The sequence below is a fragment of the Micropterus salmoides genome, unplaced genomic scaffold, assembly GCF_014851395.1.
Source record: "Micropterus salmoides isolate LMB-PRFRI ecotype aquatic unplaced genomic scaffold, ASM1485139v1 Ms_hic_scaffold_10, whole genome shotgun sequence".
Taxonomy (NCBI): Eukaryota; Metazoa; Chordata; class Actinopteri; order Centrarchiformes; family Centrarchidae; genus Micropterus; species Micropterus salmoides.
This window is the reverse complement of record NW_024040041.1, coordinates 11,626,386-11,639,292: the sequence shown is the minus strand read 5'-3', so window position 1 is coordinate 11,639,292 and position 12,907 is coordinate 11,626,386. Positions and strand designations below refer to the sequence as shown.

General features: G+C 41.9%; 1 protein-coding gene across 1 annotated transcript in view; it reads left to right on the top strand.

Annotated features, from left to right (window-relative positions):
• The window catches only part of clec16a (C-type lectin domain containing 16A), a 45,520-nt gene that overhangs the window by 10,588 nt on the left and 22,025 nt on the right, over positions 1 to 12,907 (top strand). Inside the window, 11 exon segments of the mRNA XM_038696272.1 lie at positions 458 to 581; positions 704 to 878; positions 1,505 to 1,561; positions 3,322 to 3,372; positions 3,885 to 4,001; positions 6,976 to 7,224; positions 7,227 to 7,308; positions 8,598 to 8,709; positions 8,833 to 8,933; positions 10,496 to 10,615; positions 12,354 to 12,463. Coding sequence (XP_038552200.1) covers positions 458 to 581; positions 704 to 878; positions 1,505 to 1,561; positions 3,322 to 3,372; positions 3,885 to 4,001; positions 6,976 to 7,224; positions 7,227 to 7,308; positions 8,598 to 8,709; positions 8,833 to 8,933; positions 10,496 to 10,615; positions 12,354 to 12,463 — 1,298 coding nt within the window.

The window sequence follows — 12,907 nt, the reverse complement described above, 5'->3', positions numbered from 1 at the left end:
CCAAATATGGCTCAGATCTTGCTTTTGTCTAAAGATAGTTCCTCTTAAGAAGGTGTCAAAGTGAGTGTGACATACTCATGAGTGCAGGCTCAGATCACAGGCTCTTCTCTACTCACAGTGCAAATAGCCCAAGTTACACTGTTTCAATTTGAAACTGAACTGGCTTTCATCTTAATCCCACTCAACTGTATTCCCTTTATATTGTATTAACACTTAATTTGCCTTAATGTGGTTGGTTAATTTTCCTCTTATTTTTATTTGAATGGTGTTTTAAAAAAAAAAATCATATTTAACTGTGACATTCTCTTAGTTCTCTGGGATCACAAAGTGTGTGTGCGTATGAATATGTGTGAGTGTTTGTGTGTGTGTGTGTGGGGGGGGGGGGGGATTTCATACCTTTGGGCAGCCTTGGGAACTACCCTAACCCAGATCTTGATCCTCACCTTACTCTCTCCAGTGGACAACCAGCACATGCTGCACTACATCCGTGATAAGACAGCTGTCCCATATTTCAGCAACTTGGTCTGGTTTATTGGCAGCCATGTCATCGAACTGGACAAGTGTGTGCAGACAGATGAAGAGTAAGTGCCATCGGTCTTTCTTAGTGTAATTATCACCGTGGCCTCTAGGGGTCAGGCCTGTCTCTGGTTTTTGACCACTTTCACTACCTAAGTAACATCCCACTCTCTTTGTTGTGTCCCAGACATAAGAACAGAGGAAAGTTAAGTGACCTGGTAGCAGAGCACCTTGACCACCTCCACTACTTGAACGATATCCTCATCATCAACTGTGAATTCCTTAATGACGTTTTGACCGACCACCTCCTCAACCGCCTGTTCCTGCCCCTCTATGTGTACTCTTTGGTTATCCCAGAGACGGTATGTAACCCTGACCTGCATGTCTAAATGGAGCCCTTGTGTCATACACTCACCTAAAGGATTATTAGGAACACCATACTAATACTGTGTTTGACCCCCTTTCGCCTTCAGAACGGCATTGATTCAACAAGGTGCTGAAAGCATTCTTTAGAAATGTTGGCCCATATTGATAGGATAGCATCTTGCAGTTGATGGAGATTTGTGGGATTCACATCCAGGGCACGAAGCTCCCGTTCCACCACATCCCAAAGATGCTCTATTGGGTTGAGATCTGGTGACTGTGGGGGCCATTTTAGTACAGTGAACTCATTGTCATGTTCAAGAAACCAATTTGAAATGATTCGAGCTTTGTGACATGGTGCATTATCCTGCTGGAAGTAGCCATCAGAGGATGGGTACATGGTGGCCATAAAGGGATGGACATGGTCAGAAACAATGCTCAGGTAGGCCGTGGCATTTAAACAATGCCCAGTTGGCACTAAGGGGCCTAAAGTGTGCCAAGAAAACATCCCCCACACCATTACACCACCACCACCAGCCTGCACAGTGGTAACAAGGCATGATGGATCCATGTTCTCATTCTGTTTACGCCAAATTCTGACTCCACCATCTGAATGTCTCAACAGAAATCGAGACTCATCAGACCAGGCAACATTTTTCCAGTCTTCAACTGTCCAATTTTGGTGAGCTCTTGCAAATTGTAGCCTCTTTTTCCTATTTGTAGTGGAGATGAGTGGTACGTGTTGTGGTTTCACAAATGCTTTGCTGCATACCTCGGTTGTAACGAGTGGTTATTTCAGTTAAAGTTGCTCTTCTATCAGCTTGAATCAGTCGGCCCATTCTCCTCTGACCTCCAGCATCAACAAGGCATTTTCGCCCACAGGACTGCCGCACACTGGATGTTTTTCCCTTTTCACACCATTCTTTGTAAACCCTAGAAATGGTTGTGCGTGAAAATCCTGAGCAGATTGTGAAATACTCAGACCGGCCTGTCTGGCACCAACAACCATGCCACGCTCAAAATTGCTTAAATCACCTTTCTTTCCCATTCTGACATTCAGTTTGGAGTTCAGGAGATTATCTTGACCAGGACCACACCCCTAAATGCACTGAAGCAACTGCCATGTGATTGGTTGATTAGATAATTGCATTAATGAGAAATTGAACAGGTGTTCCTAATAATCCTTTAGGTGAGTGTATAAAAGCTGCGTCCTCCATGCATGTCTAAAATACGGTAATGCCAAATTGTTAGCACATGATGTGTTAAAACCTTTTTACAGTGTATGGTTTTAACACATTTGCAAGTATGTGTTTTTCCAGTTAACGTGTTAAAGAACACGTCAGAGAAATGCTGTGTGTGGGTACAGTGTCATCTTGGTTTTTATTTAAATGTGATTTCACCGATGAAACATTTTTTGCCCATTGAAGGCTGCAACTAACAATTATTTTTTAGTGATTAATCTCATCAGTTTTAGCGGGCATTTTTTTTATTATTTGTAGTAGCTTGTTTCACCGTTTTAATTATACTTCATTTACCATGTTCAGTGTCACTCACTTTTTGAATCCGCCTCCTTCAGTTCTCTTCACACTCACAGACCTAACGTACCTCTGCTGCAAACACGTCAGCGTACCATGCTTCTTTCCGTGTGTCTGCTCCGGCGACATCAGTTGTAGGCTACGTTATATAAAGTCGCTTATCTTCTGTACTTTTTTCACTCGCAATTCCGTTCACAGCAGCAGCTGCGCCGCATGCTAAAGAGATGAGTTAATGACGGTAGCTAACAAATGACGTCTGCACTGGTGTGTTCACTGTCGCTTTACCTGGTCCTCTCTTGTAAAATATCCACCGTGTCGGACTTGTAACGTAATGAATGTGTTTTTCTGATAAATGCTACAATGTGTCGCCCAATATACCTGGGCGGCCCGTCAAAGTAAAGCGCATGTGTGGGAAACACTCACTGAACTGTTGTTTTTCTTTTTACAAGCCAGGTCTTCAGCAGTGGCTACCAGCACTGTGTCTCGCTTCGTGTTGTTAGAGAGTTTGTGAGTAGACAGCTGCGTACAGACACAGAGAGGGGCGGGGCTGCACGAGAGAGAGAGAGAGAGAGAGAGAGAGAGAGAGGATCAGACGCTGGCAGGACTTTGCGTAAACATATTAATTAACTCAACATCAAACTATATCTGTATAAATGGTATTGTCTAATTTTATATTTCTTTTTATATTATTTCCATATACCTCATTATACTGATATGCGGCCCAGCCCTAGGTGGTGTGTCCACGTGCTAAAGTGAAGGTCTGAACTACTTAAACATGCTTTGTCTCTCCTCACTCTCTCCAGTTTTATCTCATTATGCATTTCACTAATCCTTCCCTTTCTGCACTAGCTATAGGACTGCTATATGTGTGACCTTGACTGGCCTTTAAATTTTTCTGTTTCTTTAGTCTGAAGAGCGAAAGATCAACCCTCAGGTGTCCCTCTACCTGCTGTCTCAAGTAAGCAAGACACGCACAAACATCAGACGCCACCACCAGCCATCACTAAAGCACCGGTATATTGTAGTTGTGTGGTTGGATGTTGATCCTCCAGTCATGCTGCCTATTTATCCTATAGGTTAATCCCTCAGGATATTTGTTACACATGGAATACGAAATTATGCTCAAAGAGTAAAGTTTATACCGTCCACTTTTGTACATTTTTATGGCAGTTTTGTCCTGTTCTGAATCCCGCTATGGTTGTCTTTTACTTTTGCTTTTGCTTTCCCATGTAAGGTAAACCTGTTCAGTGAACTCCAAAATTTGACTTTGAAATTCAACGTAAGCTGTTCACTTTTATTTGACATGCAGCACAGTTAAAAGAGCAGTATCAAGTCCTCCTACAGGTGTACATCGTTTAAAATACATTTTATGTAGAATTGAGTTATGAACCTTACCTTTCCTTTGCAATGAACGGGTTGTTTTTATAGACGGTTTTGGTTTTTATTGGGTATATCTGTGTGTTTTTACAGGTGTTTCTGATCATCCACTATCAGCCTATGGTCAACGCCCTGGCCGAAGTTATTCTCAATGGAGACCTGTCTGTCTTCACCCCACAGACGGATATACACAGCACGCAGAAGACCATGGTAACACACACACACACACACGCTGTAAGCGCACACTGTACAGACCAACATACAAACCAGAAACACAGTAATGTTCGACACACACACGGCAGATTGTACATTGAGGTACAGTCACACTAGTACATAAACACGCTGGGAGCATACAAACAAGAAATGCACACCAAAGTTGGTGACTGCATGGATACGTGCCCGCACACACATGCACACATACATACATACACAGACAGACTAGAGTTCCAGAAGTTCAGGTTGGTGGTTATGAGATCACAGGGTCATGTGTTTTCTCCGTGATTCAGCCACATCAAGGCAGCAATATGCAAATTACTTACATTGTTTTTCTTCTTTACATTTTTCAAACACACTCTCCCTTTTTTCCGTCTTTTCTCACCTCTAAGCGTTGGATTGAAACGTTCTGTCTGTCTTTGTATGGGCTTTCTCCGAGTATCTCTTGGTATTTACGTCTGTATCTTGGTGTTATTTCCCTTTTTTCTTTTTTTTTTCTTTCTCTATCTCCCCCTTAACTCCCCCTCATCCTCCCCATCCGATTCGCCTCACTATTCTTTTTCTAATTCTCTCTTCCTCCCATTTTTGTCTTCGCCCGTGATTCAGTTTCTCTTCCCTCATACCTCCTTCCCTTTTGTTAATTTTTTTTGACCATCTGTTTTTGAAGCCAGGTGGGTGTGCAGAGGTAGTGAGCGTTTCTGAGAACCCTTGTGGTTATTTTCTTTGCTCAGCGTGTGTCTGTGTGTCTGCGTGTTTGCGCGTGCTAGACCTGTGACTGTTGTAAGAAGCGGCCTACCTTTTCAGTGAATGTGAGTTGAGGTGTGATGTCAGTGTCGGTCTACCACAACAGGAGGCAGCCAGACCCAAACTAGTACCTGTCAGCTATTCATTCAGCAGTGCTATTCTCTTTCTCTGCATTTTGTGGACTTGCCATGCTGTATTTGTGTTGCAATTTTCCAAATATTAGAGCAGCATAGTGTGTATATACGCTCAGGAGGCCACTGAAATGAATGTTCTATCAGATAATTCCCTCAAACAGAATTCAACATGGCCCATAACTCAAATGAAATGTTTTCTATATTTAGGACTCACTTAAGATTTTCTTACTCTGAATAGAAGATTGGTTACTACTTCAGATGGCGGTGTTATTCACTTGCAGTTAACCTGCAGTGGTGTGTGTGTGTGTGTGTGTGTGTGTGTGTGTGTGTTTGTGTCCTTCGTTCATTGCTGGTATGTGCTCATACCTGCATGTTTGCAGACACATTAGGACACCAGCATTTTTTCAGAATGATTTCTTGTGATTGCATGTTGGATTGTAGATGTTAATTGTTTTTGCCACATAAGATAGAGCTGTTGTCGTGTTATGGTTGGATTTATTGTAAATAAACACAGAAAGATGATGCACGGGTTCGGTTTTATGCACGTGGTCAAATGGTCCTTCCTGTTTGTCTGTGATGTGGAAGGAAATTAGGTCTCATGATGGAACACTGACAGAGCTGGCTCACCTAACCTAGATCTCTTTCCTGGAAGAAGTGTTTTTTTCTCTCTCTCTATCTCTTTCTGTGTTTTGCACCCCTGTTTACTTGCAAATGCACCAGTTAGATTCATCATGTCAACATTTGCATGTCTGTACAAGTATCTTTGTTTGAAAAGCACATGCAGCTGTTTTAGTTTTATGCATTCACAAGTATATCTTTGAACTGTAAATGGTGCCCTGTGTGTGTGTGTGTGTGTGTGTGTGTGTGTGTGTGTGTGTGTGTGTGCATGTGCGCCTCACATGCTCTCTGACCTCCATTAATTTCTCAGCATAGGCTCAGAGTGTGAGCAGTTTACCAGAACAGAGTCAGCTAACAGGTGCAATACACACACTGACTAGTCTGTGGTTTATGTCTGACAGAATACACAGAGTGTTTTTAGCAGCAACTACAGTACAATCCTAAGTGCTCCCATGTACCCAGTGAAACAGATAGGTGATACAGGTATCAGTGTTTTTGAAAGTGTGGCTGACTACAAGAAGGATTAAAAAGTATTCTGTGGAAATGAGTAGCTAAGGCTTTAGCACAGGAGTTTTGGTCTAAAACTGGGGCTGACTTAATGTGAAACACAAACCATTAAAAACATTAAAATTTTTAATAGTCACTATTCTGTATTCAATTTCATCATTAGAATCAGTAGTAGTAGTTGTTGTCATTATGAATACACAGTTTTACTGTAAGTCAGTGTTGACATCTTCGTTCAGCATCGTGTCATTTACCAGCTGTTTCCTGTGTGCGTATCTGCATTTTGCTGCAAGTTTGAAGGCTATATGCGAGAATGGGTTCTGGTTCCAGTATGGCTTCACAGAAGTAGCCTCAAAGCCAGTTATAAACTGTGTGTATGTGTGTCAAGTGGTCATTTTTCTTTGAGAGTTTATCAGGGAGGAAGTGGCTTGGGTGTTTTAACTGACTTTGATCAACAAGATAGTGCAAGAAGGATTTACTGTAAGGCTCTGTGTGTGCATGTGTGATAAGATATGGACGTGATCAGTTGTGCAAGTGTGTTTTTGTGTATGCATGTGTTCTCGTGCAAGTTTGTGTGTCTGTTTTTTGCATTTAGGTTGCAGTGATATTGCTTTCTGGAAACGAGACAGTTTCTTCCAAGTATCTAGGCCTCTGAGTGTGTTTAATCCAGAATATCTTTAGCTGACTAAATACATTCATCATACAGCCATTTTCTTTTTCTCACTTGTATATTATCTGCCTGTAGATATTAAAAACCAGGAAGCAAAGTGACCACCACAGCTTTATTTTAACCAAAATCATCTATGAAAGCACTTGATAACAAAATTATTTAATGATCTCCAGAATGAATTCTGACATAATATAACTTGATAAAATAATTACTACTCTGTGGCCTACTCCAGGCATGCAGTCTCTTCCCATCTCACACTCTTGCCTCTGTGATTCCTCTCTGTCCGTCTCCAACACCCCAGGCCAGTGCAGGAGGTGTGCGTCGGTTCGCCAAGCCCCCGGAGTCTCTGGAGCGCTCCCTGGAGCTGTCCCGCCACCGTGGGCGCAAGAGAACTCAGAGGAGGCCAAACTACAAGAACCTGGGCGAGGAGGAGGAGGACGAAAGGACTGGGGGAGGGGGGGGAGGAGGAGGAGGAGGAGGAGGAGGAGGAGGAGAGAGGGAGGAGGGCTGGGACGATGACGGCCGCGGAGGAGAGAGAGGGAGGGAGGCCGAGAGAGAGAGAAGGGAAAAGGTACAGAGGGAGTAGGAGGAGGGAGTTCTAAGGGAAGCAGAGCGAGTGGGGAGACGGCGGAAGGTGAGTGGGTGTCTCGTTGAGATACAGCAGTACAGGACTGTGTTTGTGAGTGTTTCTTTACTCCCATCAATCAGACGCAGTCTCCCATGATGCACCCTGGTTACCCAACAGGCACCACAGCAGCAGCACCTCGTCTCTTAACAGAAAAGAGGGAGACTAACTCTTAAAAAAACAGAATAACTAAAAAGATGATGGCAGCTAAACTTTTACTATAAAAGTGCTCTGTTTTTGTGTGCACATGACTGCTGCCGTCATCTCCATGCATTTCCTGTATTTTGTTTTTTTTGTGCCAAATTCAGATTAGACTATGCAGCCTCATAAGTAGTAAGATAAGCACTTGCATGACTCCTGAAAACAGCAAATGTCAAAAAATGAAAGAGTCAGAAGTTGAGGCAAAAAGACAAAATGCGGGAGAAAAAGAGTAGAAGTGGAAAGACACTAATTTTAATCAGAAATTCCTCTTTGGCTGGTTTTGAGATGAGGCCCTCCCTCTTTCTGCTGCATCCCCCTGTTTGGCACCTCTTAATTACCCCGTGGTTGCCATGGCTTCCACGGATCACATGTCCAATACAACCTCCATGGCAGCCCACAGTCCATATCCACGGTGACACACCATCCATCCTGTGCTCCTCACCTCTCCGCCTGTCTCTCACTCCTCCTCTGTGTGCATGTGTGTATGTTTGTTAGCATCCGTGTGTGTGTGTGTGTGTGTGTGTGTGTGTGTTAAATAAAAGTGTGACCATTTCACTCATCTGAAATGATTCCTTCTTTACTTTTGCTGATAGACTCTTTTTGCAGAGAGTCATTGCAGGACTATACAATCTTTAGGGCTTCTGAGGGCCCATTGCACAGAATTTGACAGCATGGGTTTGTTTTTTTTTAACACAAATGTCATTGTGGGCTGTAGAGGAACGGATAGTTTCAAAATGAGACATGTACCATTTGGGGTGGAAAAAAAACACTTACAACACCTACCCTATTTAACTGATTGATCAGAAAAGTGATAAATAGGATAGACAGGAATGTACATTGATTGAAATATTCCGTACATTTTACATGCTTACGAAAATCAGATATGAAAATCAATATTTTAGTCATAGTTAGCAGACAATGATGGCACGATTGGCCCATCTTCTGCTACTATATTTTTTGAACCGGTGAAGGTCGAGAAGGAAGTATTTTCAGAGTGAACATTCATAATCACTGGTGACTTCAGAGCAATGATGTGTTTGTCAATCTTCACATTTATAGTCACTTCCGTAAGTTAAGTACAAAGCGTGTGTGCACAGAGATCGAGATGGTGGTGATGGAGAAGTGTAAGGTGTCGGAGCTGACGGAGCAGAACATCACCGATGAGGAGAAAACTGCTGCCGCCACCCGCACACACACACAGAGGAGCAGGTACATGTAAACACACATCTGAACACGCTGAACTGTTAGATTCGTCTGATAGTGGAAAGAATAAATAAAAGACAAAAGTGTCTGTGGACTGCTGATATCTTCTCTCTCTCTCTCTCTCTGCAGGCCGTTCTTAGACATGGTGTACAGTGCTCTCGACTGCACCAACGATGACTACCACGCCCTGTTTGTCCTCTGCCTGCTCTATGCCGTCTCACACAGCAAAGGTTGCCCTTTATACTTATTTGGTTGGTTATACTGGCTCATTTAGATATGTTCTGGTACATTAAGTTAACCCGCATCCATATAGGCTGTGCAGAACTTCGTATATTTCTAAAAAAGATTTGTTTCAATATATAGTCCCCTCCAAAAGTACGGTATGGCAAATTCCTTTGTTTTTGTTCACTGAACACATTGGGTTTATGATCATAAAGATGAGTTCAGAATTTCAGCTCTCATTGGAACATGTGACTGTTTCTTGTTGCCCAGGTGTTGCCTTTTAGGTTGATTGTCCAAACATTTAATAGCTCTGCATGACTAGTCTAAATTTTCATCCTATAAAGACTGCATTTCCTGTTAAAGAGGATAAACCAACATCAAGACCAGAGAGTTGTCTATGGGAGAAAAGCAAGCCATTGTGAAATTTGCAAAGAAGTATAGAGATGAGCCGCAAAAGTTCTGCAACACAATCTTATGGACTGATGAGGCCAAGATTATCTCTACCAAAGTGATGGAAAGGCCAAAGTGAGGAGAAAGAAAGGACCTGCTTATGATTCGAAGCATACAAGCTCATCTGTGAAGCATGGTGGAGGTAATGTCATGGCTTGGGCGAGCATGGCTGCTACTGGAACAGGCTCATTAATATTTATTGATGATGTAACTGATGATGGTAGCAGCAGAATGAATTCAGAAGTGTACAGAAACATTTTGTCTGCCAATTTATGGAGAAACCCATTGAAACTAATCGGGAGGAAGTTTATCATGCAGCAGGACAATGAGCCAAAGCACACTGCCAACAAAACAAAGGACTTCATCAGAGGGAAAAAGTAGAAGGTTTTTGACTGGCCAAGTCAATCACATGACCTTAACCCAATAGAGCATGCATTTCACCTGCTTAAGAGGAGACTGAAGGGAGAAACATCCCGAAACAAACAAACTGAAAGAAGCTGCGGTAAAAGCCTGGAATAGCATCACAAATGAAGAATGCAACAGTTTGGTGATGTCAATGGGTCGCAGGCTTGAGCCAGTTATTGCAAGCAAGGCTTATGCCACCAAATATTAAATGTTATTTACTTTAAGATTATTTGTTCCATTACTTTTGCTCACCTAAGAATGCTGTGGTCTAATACAAACTGTGATATGTCCTAAGTTGTTTAACACATCTAGATGTGAATACCAGGAAATAAAAGCTGAAATTGTGAACTCACTCATCTTTTGATCTTAAATAAATGTCTTCAGTGAACAAGGAATTTGCCTTACCATTCCAATACTGTTGGAGGAGACTGTACACTGTTACAATACAATACACACAATTACTATAATAGAGGTGGCCAGTGCAGAATTGGCATGACCCATAGAGTCATAATGGCCACTTTTATGATACAACACGTTGATATTGTTAATTGAGTTGGTGCCTTGCCTCAGATTATTTTGTAGTAGACACAGGACTGAAGTTTACATAATTTTTTAACAAGCCTATACCATCAGTGTTCATGTTTATGCCACCAAATCTCCTGTGCAACTTTTTTTCTTACCTGGTCTGCCTCCCTGCCTGTCCGCCTGGCTGTAGGTATAAACCGAGATCTTTTGGAGCGTTTGCAGTTGCCGGTTCCTGACCAGGAGAAGAGCTCCTACAGCCTGGTGCTGGTAGAGAGACTGATCAGAGTTATGAGCCAGGCAGCACAACCAGGTCTCTCACACACACACACACACACACACACACACACACACACACACACAAACTCATTTTGAATATCTTTAGTTATCTTAATGACCCATACGAGCCAGTCCCTCTGTTGAATTCCCATTACTGAGTATGGCTCTGAATATGAAATTTAAAGCGGTTCCATACACAAACACTATTCTTTTCTTTGGATGTTATTTGCATATTTTCACACTGAACATGCAACCAAAAACAGGTGCTATGAGAAGTTCTATACAAGCGAAAATACGAAATCCATTTCCAAAAAAGTTATACAGATATTTTCCAAACTGTGATTAAAAAAAACCTAAAATCTGGGATTTGTTAATTCACATGAACCTTTATTTAACTGGCAAAAGTACAAAGAAAAGATTTTCTGTAGTTTTACTGACCTTTATAGAAAACTTAAGCTTCTCAACAGTCTGTGGTCACCAGTGTCTGATTTTTCTCTTCATGACGCGCCATACATTTTCAACAGGAGACAGATCTGGTCTGACAGCAGGCCAGTCAAGCACACGCACTCTGGGCCTGATTTACTAAAGGTTTGCGTGAGTAAAAACGTGTGCAAACTTGATATCACCAGCAAATTAGCACTTGAGCTGATCTACTAACTGTGTGCACGCAGAATGATGTCTTTCAAACGTGCAAGATAGCACCTGTTGTTCATTTACTTTTGCGTTTATGAATATACATTTTGGGGCGTAACATGCAAATACATTTATTTACTACAAGAAATGTGATCTACCAAGCCTAAACGTAATTTCAAGTGAGTGCAACAGCTTCTGTATTTAATACGTATGAAAGGAAGGTGCAAACCGCCAAGTGTTGTGCAGAGATGGCTTCTGTTATTGTTGCCAGGAGGAGACGGAGCCGTAATGAAAGAAAACATTGGCCTCATATTTGTCACAGAGTGTGACGGTTTCTTAGGCAGTGCCACCTGAGGCCTTGAAGGTCACGCACATGCATCCAACAGGGGTTTCTGAACTTCACCTTTAGACTTGGATGTTTCCAAATTCCCTGAATCTTTTCACAATATTATGTAGTGTTGACTTTGAAAGACCTAAACCCTCTGCAGTCTTGTATTGAGAATCGTTCACTTTGAACTGACTAACAATTTTCTCATGAATTTTGGCACAAAGGGGTGAGCCACGACCCATCCTTACTTGCAGAGACTGAGCCTTTTGGCGGATGCTACTATTATATCCAATCATGACACCTCACCTGTTACCAATTAGCCTGCTTATTGTCCTCAAAACAGGTGTTACTTGGATATTATATATATCCTGATGTGCACTTTTCAATCATATTTTAATTTTGTCCATTCTTTTGTTAAATGTGTTGCAGGCATGAAACTTTGTTTATATCAACAAAATACATAAAATAATAATAATTGTGCTGGTCTGTAAAACCACTGAAAATCTTTGTACTTTTGTCAGTTAAATAAAGGTTGAAGAAATATCACAGATTTTAGTTTTTATTACATTTTGGAAAATATCCCTACATTTCTGGAAATGGGGTTTGTATATGTAGTAGATGATGCTGTTATTATGCTCAAACCATATGTACATTTAATTTCATACACGTTATAAACACATTTTAGCCCATTAATTAAATATTAACACTAACACTGTACACATTATTCCATGTAAACAATGCTTTGTTTGGCCAATATGGGACTACAGTAAGTTATCCTTGTTTATTAATCATATATTTCTCTTATGTGTAGATGGTAAAGTGCGCCTAGCTACCATGGAGCTGAGCTGCCTCTTATTAAAGCAGTCTGTGCTGTCTGGAAGCCACTGTATAATCAAAGACATCCATCTGGCCTGCCTGGAGGTACAGCATACACAAAATGTACACACTACTCATATACATACAGGCCTGTAAAACCTGTCTCACACACACACACACACACACACACACACACACACACACAGTGTCAGGGATCAGAGGGTCTGAGGTGGAAGGTTGGATCTTGTGTCATCCATAGGTTTTCTTCCAGTGCAGTAAAACAGCCCCTCTACATTTAACATCCTCACAATCTGAAGCTGCGGGGGTTTTCAATGAGTGCTAATTGGTGGTTATGAGCAAGACATATTTCAGCGGATGGTGTATGATTGAAGCTGGACCACCATGATTTCTCTCCCCTAGGACTGTGCCCAAACCTCACATCTCCCCTCATCAACTGCTCTTCCTCTCTCCCTCTCTCTCTCTCGCTACCTGTCTTTGCTTTGCACAGCCATCGATTTTTCTTCCTAGTCTTTCTGGGAAATGTTTTAT